At 37.3% G+C, this 8,203-nt stretch overlaps 1 protein-coding gene across 3 annotated transcripts; it reads left to right on the top strand.

The window, feature by feature from the left end:
* The first annotated feature begins 1,646 nt into the window (after positions 1 to 1,646).
* On the top strand, positions 1,647 to 5,880 carry hbae4 (hemoglobin alpha embryonic-4). 3 transcript variants are annotated; one of them, XM_015059471.1, is made up of 3 exons: positions 1,647 to 1,985; positions 2,755 to 2,997; positions 5,656 to 5,880. In XM_015059471.1, exons 1-3 carry the CDS (start codon positions 1,894 to 1,896, stop codon positions 5,822 to 5,824), a joined length of 504 nt encoding a protein of 167 aa, XP_014914957.1. In that variant the 5' UTR covers positions 1,647 to 1,893; the 3' UTR covers positions 5,825 to 5,880. The 3 variants fall into 3 exon arrangements, with proteins under 3 accessions (XP_014914957.1, XP_014914958.1, XP_014914959.1); XM_015059472.1 differs by having other exon boundaries at positions 1,649 to 1,985; positions 2,755 to 2,959; positions 5,601 to 5,835; XM_015059473.1 differs by having other exon boundaries at positions 1,654 to 1,985; positions 2,755 to 2,959; positions 5,656 to 5,874.
* The last annotated feature ends 2,323 nt before the right edge of the window (positions 5,881 to 8,203 follow it).

The raw sequence follows: 8,203 nt of genomic DNA, 5'->3' as shown, positions 1-8,203 counted from the left end.
TATCTCTGCTGCTGGTAAAACATCTGCACCGCCTTTAAAACTGTCATCTTGTTTAAACATGAAATGATCAAGAAACCAGTAAAGAGGATAATGGCACGTGAATTAGCATTTTAGCTAAATGGTTAGCTTCAAACTAAATATTTAGTCTGAAACTGTGACATTTATAGATGAATGAATAACATGGTGAAAATATGACTTTGAAAAATTAATTCCTATTTTTTCCTCATTTAATCTGAATTATTATTAAACTGGTTAACGTTACAATCTGCGCTCAGAGGAATCGCTCCAGTTCCCGCTGCGATTCTGAGTTCAGGCGATTCTTGTTTAGTGAATCCTTCATCCAAGACTTTATTTAACAATTGAACAGAAAAATGTTTCTATTCTTTCCTATCTGCTGGGCAGTGATGTCAGGGCGGGGCGGGTTCAGGCCGTCCCTCTGCTGGGAGATAATCTTTCTCTCCCACCTGCAGCTTCTCCTGGTAAAAACTCAAAACTTTGATCAGCAACACATCAAACTGGTTTTCATGTCAGAAAACAGGGAAACGGATTAACTCAACATTAGTACAGGAAATTGATTGTTAGAAAACAGCAGAGAACAAGAAAAAAATCATATTTTTCTACATTGATGCATTGTTTTAATCTGTTTTATAATTGTGTATATGTAGTATTAATCAATTTTGTTTTGTAACCAGGTTGCTATGTACTGCAGACTTCTGCCCAGGTCCCCCTTGAAAATGAGATCTAGATCTCAATGGGGTTTACCTGGTTAAATAAAGGAAATAAAAAAAAATAAATAAAAAAAATTTACTGAAAAGTTGCTGATGTTCTGCTCATTTTGAGGTTCTCACCAGTCTGAAACCTGCTGGGTCATGTTTAATCTAAATACTGAAAGTTGCAGGAGTGTGAACCGAAGTTGGGGTCAGCTGGTCGGACAGAGCGAAGATCCTCAGTGTTATGAGATGCTTCACACGCTCCATCCTGCAGATGACCAACTTTATCTGCTCAACAATGTTTACGTTTGTTTCTCTCCTGAAGTTAAAATTTTCTTACTTTGACATTTAAAGTTATTAAAAGATGTTTTTAAACATAAATATGTTGACGTATTAGTGTCTTTTGTTGTTGTCAAGTGTTGACAAGATGAATGTTGTTTATTTATTTCAAAAGCAAAATGCTCATTACAAAATATGCCAGTTAGCCATCAATGCTAGTTTTCATCTGTAGTCTCTTATGTTATTATCAATATAAAAACAAGATGGTGCAGTGCTAGCAAGCAGAAGAGAAAATAATCATAAATAGAAAAAAAAACACCCTTGAAAACATATTTGGTTACATATTTGAAAAGAATAAAAAGCCATAAGCTCCAGCAGTTCACCACATTAAAATATACTTTAACCCATAATTTTAAATTAGTAGAAAATAATCAGAATAATGTTGTTGTGCTTTCTGGTATTTTATTCCAGCCACGAGGAGCTTCTTCAGGTGAGATAATGTAACTAAAGGTGAATAATATTTAATACCACTAATTAATAACCTGGATGAGGCTTCAGTTCAGTTAGAGGAAATCCCCAGGAGACGCGACACAGTTTGCTACTGGAGCAGCACAGAAGAGGGACGATAGCAGGGGCTGCGGCGCCCCGCCCTGCCCGGCGCCCCGCCCTGCGCTGGCGAAGGTCTGATAAGGCAGATCAACAAGGCTGAAGCTTCATGGCTCGTTTTCCCTCCAACAGGAATTATTGACCTTTTTCTGGCTCCTTTCAGCCGTTTGGCTTAGATGAAGTTAGTTAAAGTTAGTTAAAGTGAGTGAGTTAGTTACAGGGTCAGTTAGCCGTTTAGCTAAAGCAGTGATAAAATGGTTGATGACTGCGGGGAAGAGTCTCGGTGACTTGGGGCAGGATGCTGTCCAAGAAGGAGAAAAAGCTGATTAAGGAGATCTGGGAGCGTCTGACTCCGGTGGCTGCAGACATCGGCTCTGACGCGCTGCTCAGGTAGGGCGGCTTGTTCCCGACTCATCTGTGATGAAGCAACGAGCCTCTGTCATTATGACTTTGGGTGGAATAGTTCAAGTCTGGGATGGTTTTTGTTACACTGTAAAACTGAACAGTAGTAATTTGGGTTATTTAGAATGTCATACGACAAGTCATGTTTTCACCATGTTATTCATTCATTCATAAATGTCACAATTCCAAACTAAACCTTTAATTCACAAACTAAATATTTAGTTAGCAAACTAAACATGTAATTAATGATAAGATGACAGACTGCAAACTGTGCAGCTGGTCTGCTCCTTATGGATCCAAGCTAATTATTTAGCCTCTTAGCTCAATATGTAGCTACAGTTAAATATTTAGTTTGTAAGCTAAATATGCAGATTACAAACTATTTATATTTAGTTAGAAATTAAGCATGTCGTTTGTAGTCTACATATTTAGTTTGCAAACTAAATAGCTAAGTAAACATGTAATATGAACGATGACTAATTTGTGAATTAAATATTTAACTTTCAAATGATTTACTTTCAAAGTAAATCTTTAGTTTATGATCTAAATATATTAATTTGGAACTAAATATTTAGTTTGCAAATTAAATGATTAGTTTGTGACTGAAATATTTAGTTTAGAACTGTTACATTCATAAAGTTCTGGATAAGGAGGTGAAAACATGACTGAAAAATGACCATTATATTAAATAAACTAAATGATTTCTTTTCCTCTCGCCGTCTGGACCTGGACACGACCCTGTTCTTCTGTCCTGCAGGATGTTTGCTTCGTATCCGGGCACCAAGACGTATTTCTCCCACCTGGACATCAGCCCTGGCTCCGCCCACCTCTGCTCCCACGGGAAGAAGATCGTCCTCGCCATCGCCGAGGGCGCCAAGGACATCAGCCAGCTGACCGTCACGCTGGCGCCGCTGCAGACGCTGCACGCCTACCAGCTGCGGATAGATCCCACCAACTTCAAGGTCAGGCTGGGGTCTGTGGTCAGGGTCAGAGGTCAGAGGTCAGTAATCATAAGAAACTTTATCCTCTCCAGACAGACATGTTCCTGGAACCCACCTGAGACTTTCTCACAGTTTCACCTCCAGGTTGTCGGCGTTTAAAACTTTAATCTGAAAGTCGTGTCTTTAAAACGTTAGAAAATACTCGTCTCTGCGGAGGTTCAGACCGTGGTTCCCGGGCTCAGTGGAGCCCAACGTGGGTCCTGGAGGCCCGGGATCCTGCATGTGTCAGTTCCTCCCTGGTTTCACTCACCTGGATCCAATAACGGCTCATTAGACGAACTTTGACCTGCTGAGGAGGAAGTGGAACATGCAGGACCCACTGAGGGCTCCACACACACACACACACACACAGACACACACAGACACACACACACACACACACACACACAGAGACACACACAGACACACACACACACAGACACACACACACAGACACACACACACAGACACACACACACAGACACACACACACTCGGGTGTTTCCTGTTGGTCTGTTTTGAACCATTTCTCTGTTTTTTCCTTTTTGTTCTTCCTGGTTTTTGGTTTTTCTCTCTGCAGCCGTAGAAACAAACTTCTTCTTTTCTTTCTCTCCGTCTTTAAACATTTTGCTTCTCCTCTTTCTCTTATTTTCCTCTTTTCTTTATTTTTGGCTCTTTGCGTTTGTTGCATTTGAAATAAACCCAGTAAAGTTTTTTTAATCTATTGATCAAGTGAAATATTACATCTGTAACGCTTCACTTGTGAAAGTGAATCTGTTGGGATTCTCTGACTTTTTTATAAAATGTTTTAAATCGTTTATTTTTTCTTTCCACTTCACAGTGGAGTATAATCTGGTTAAATACATTAAAATTTGTTTTGGAAAATAAGAAAATGTGATAAAGGTCGTGAAGGACATTCATTTTATTGGACAACTTATTTATATGTAATCAATATGTTTGATTAGTGACATTTAATCAAATATAAATGTGATTATATTTTATAAAATGTAATCACATTTATATTATGTAGAAATCTGATACATATAATAAACAAAAGTAAACTATTTAATTCAGAAAATACCAATAACACTGACATTAATGGTTTCAGGGGAGTCACAGTAAAAGGGCTGAATTTCATGCCACACTTTTCAGATTTTATCTGTAAAAATATTAGAAAAACATCTTTTCACTCTTGACCTCTGACTTGTGTTGATTTATCTCATAAAATCCAAGTTAATTAAAAAAAGAACATAAAAACACATCTAGGGGAAGTTTGTTTCAATTTATCAAAAACTAAAACATATTTAAAATGTATCAGAATATTTTTAATGATAAGCATTTATTAATATTTAGACATCTTTAGTTTGGACACGTAGAAGTCAAAGGTCAAAGGCGGAGGTTGGCTTGGCTCCACCTTGTGGTCAGATGGAGAAAAACATCCAGAAAAAGCTTTTATAAACAAATTTCTGTTTTGAATTTCGAGGTTTGTAGAAATATTATGTTTAAAAATCTTTAACATTTAGTTGGTAATAAATAAAATAATAGATCTGAGTGGATCGTAGATATTCTTCTGTACTTTCAGACCTCAAGCCAGTTTTTAGAAACAATATAGTAAGTAAAGTTTATTTATAAAGCCCAAACAAAGTGTTGTACAATAAAATTCAACCTTAAAACCCTACAAAACACAAAACCACCAGAAGAAACACAAGAAAACCAAGAGATAAAAACCTGGGAAAGTAAAAATGTTTTAGTTGCTTTTTAAAAACAGAGTCAGAAAAACGGAGCTGCAAGGCCAACGGCTCCACAGCCTCGACTGAACGACCGCTTTAGGTTTTAACCGTTCCTGGAACAAGCAAAAGATTCAGACTGAGAACGAGCAGCAGAATATTTAGTTAAAAGTTGACAAAGGTAATCAGGAGCCTGGCCAAACGCTCTGCATGTCAGCACAAGAACTTTAAAACGAATCCTAAAATCAGAGCCAGTGCAGTGAACAGGAGAGAAACGACAGGATCTCCAGAGAGACGTCTGGCTGCTGCGTTCTGTGGAGATTACAAACGTGAAGCTGAGGATTTATCCAGGTAAAAAGGGCATCACAGTAATCCAGACGAGACAAAAGCATGAATGATTTTCTCCAGATCAACTCTGGAGAGCATTCGTCTGGTTTTAGAAATGATTTAAATGAAAGAAACAAGAACAGGAAACAGCCTTAATGTGAGTCGAAGCCTGATGATGACACCGAGATTTTTTACCTTTGATTTCACTAGCAGGCAGAAGGAGGCAGTCGTCCGGCTGATATTGTTGTGTAGGTGACTGGGAGCAATAATCATAGTTTCTGACTGGTGTTTAGAACCAGAGAGTCACTGATACGGACAAACCCTGGACGAGGACGGCCGACCTGTCAGGTGGTCTGAATGAAAAATACAACTGAATGTCATCAGCGTAAATATGATACGAGATAAACGAGAAAAAAAAAAAAATATATATATATATATATACACACACACACACAAAAGTGGACCCAAAACTGAGCCTGGTGGCACCCCACAGGTTAAAGGGGAGGATATAAGTGAATAAAAACCTCTTTGTTTCTTTTCTGGAATGTGAGTTAATGGTTTCTCCTGCAGCTGGTTTCTGCTCCAGTTTTTATTCGTTGCTCCTCTCTCTCTCGCCCTCCTGCAGCTGCTCTCTCACTGTATGCTCGTCACGCTGGCCTGCTACCTGGGGTCAGAGTTCACGCCGGTCGCTCACGCTGCGATGGATAAGTTCCTGTCAGCCTTTGCAGCCGTTCTCTCTGAGAAATACAGATGAGACTCAGCCACCATTCTGGATCATATTTACATGTAAATGATGTATTGTGTTATTGTTTCATGGTTTTCTTATAATAAACAGCTGCAGCATAAATGAGTCATTTTTGTTTTTATTGTATAAACATTTATTAAACCCGTCGTTTGTCTTTCTTTGTGTCTCCTGGTAAAATGCTGATAATGTTTTTTAAATTTTATGTTGACACATTTAATTACAGTTTTATGAACATAAACTGGAGATGATAAAAAGATTTTTAAAATTATATTTTATGAAAATAATTTTCATGTTGGTTTTACAACAAATCTACTCTTAAGCATAAGTATTAATATATTCAGATTCCAATGTTGATTCTAATTTCCTGGAGCTTCTCTGTGGCGGACCACAGGGCCGTGTGCTCGGCCCAAACCTTTGTTGTTATGGATTATGCAGAAACAAACATTTCAGATGAAATAACTATTAATAAAACTGAAAGCGTTAAAACAGAGTAATTTATCAAACTTCATTAATCCACTGAAAGTATAAATTATTTCCATCCAAACTTTATTCACATGTTGGAAATTAAATAACCAAAATGTGAACTAATGTGTGTTTGAAAATGTAAAGGCCCAAAGATATAAAAACATTTATATCTGTTATAAAAGAAAACCAGCAGAAGAACCATGACGAGGAATTCAGACACTCATAACTAGAAAGTTTTGATCATATTGAAGATTAAAAAAAAAAAAAAAATCATTGCCACGTTTGGAGAACCAGAAAAAATAGTAAATTAAGCAACAGCACCACCATGTGGCCAATCAGCAGAACGCTTCCTGCAGAAAAACGACCAGTCTGAGCAAAAGTGAAAAGGTTGACTTTTGTGGCCTAGTCAAAGTTTAGCGTTAAATCCAATTGAGAATCTATAGCCAGATTTTTTAAGTTTCTTTTGTCATGTTGCAGGTTGAGCTGGAAAAACCAAACGCAGCAGAGGAAGAAATCTGAATAAAAATGAAGAACAAAAACTTACGAACATGACAGAAAAGGAGCAGCAGCTGATTGGCCAGCGGGTTGCAGGTGACGTCACCTTACAGCCAATAAATCAACAATGTGTTGAAAAATGAACATCACGAGTTTCTGGCATCTGTAATAAATCTACAGCAAAGTATCAAATAAATAAATAATAATAATTCATCTGAATATTATAGAAAACTGATGGAAACTGTGAATGAGATGAAATTTATTAGATTTTTTATTATAAATTATGAATATTTTTAAGAAGAAAGAGAAAAAGAAAGAAGCGCTGTCCATGGTGCTGAAGCTGTTATTCCTCATGTTATTTATGATGATATTTATAATATTATTCATAATATTATTTATGATGTTATTTATGATATTGTCATTATGAAATCAGGCGGATCTGTCCTTGACTGTCTCTGGAGCTAAAAGGAGAATTTATGTTTCGTAAAAATCTATTTTTTCCAGATCTATTAAACTTGTTTTTTCTGATATGATGATATGATTTCCTGATGAATGAATTTTTAAAAATGTATTTAGATTTTCCAAACAAAGCTCTGGTTGCTTCTGCTGCTCTTCATCACATGGCGCCTCCTGCTGGATCAAACCAGCAACTGAAAGTTCAGCTTAGAGACGGAGGAGAAACAGGCGGGAAGAAAATATTTATGAAATTAATTTTAGGTTTCCTACTTACAAAAACAACAAATATCAAGCTGTTAATAACTAATAGACCGCTGATTGATGGATGTTTTTCTTTAAAATTGTCATCGTTACTTTTGCACTACAGATAAATCAAACAATAATACATCAGTTATGTTTGGATTTATTCGACTCAAACTTCCATCCATGTTCTTTACACCTTTTCCCTCAGTGGGTCTGGAGGGTTGCTTCAAACTATATGAATATAAATGTTTAATATGTTATATTGTTTATATTTTGAATTAATTGATATTCTTATTTAATATTTTGGCCCCTAACGGAAAACAGCTCAGAGTCTTAGAACCGAAACTTATAATAATAATAATAATAATAATAATAATAATAATAATAATAATAATAATAATAATACAAAAGTGAAATTCTCGTCGCTGAAATGAATAAAACTTGATTCATTTACTTATTTTATTTTTTGCAACATGAACGCGTCATATCTGGTTCTGGTGTTTGAACAGAGGAGTCAGGAGAACGTTCTGCTTTTTCTCAGCTTTTATTTCTTCCTAGAGTCAGAGTCGCTTCCCGGCCGGGCGCGGAGCTCCCCTCCCGGGTTTGGGCCGCCGCCGCCGGGTTCAGTGGTACTGCTTCCCCAGGGCGGACACCACCACGGCCAGGAACTTCTGGAAGGTCGCCTGGATCTCCGGGGTGAAGCCGGAGCCCATCTTGGAGGCGATGACAATGGTCAGGCAGTCAGCGAGTAGCTGCGGGAGGAACACGC

This window comes from Poecilia latipinna, unplaced genomic scaffold, assembly GCF_001443285.1.
Source record: "Poecilia latipinna isolate Pla-1442-1.1 unplaced genomic scaffold, P_latipinna-1.0 Scaffold1630, whole genome shotgun sequence".
Taxonomy (NCBI): Eukaryota; Metazoa; Chordata; class Actinopteri; order Cyprinodontiformes; family Poeciliidae; genus Poecilia; species Poecilia latipinna.
This window is presented reverse-complemented; position numbering and strand designations above follow the sequence as displayed.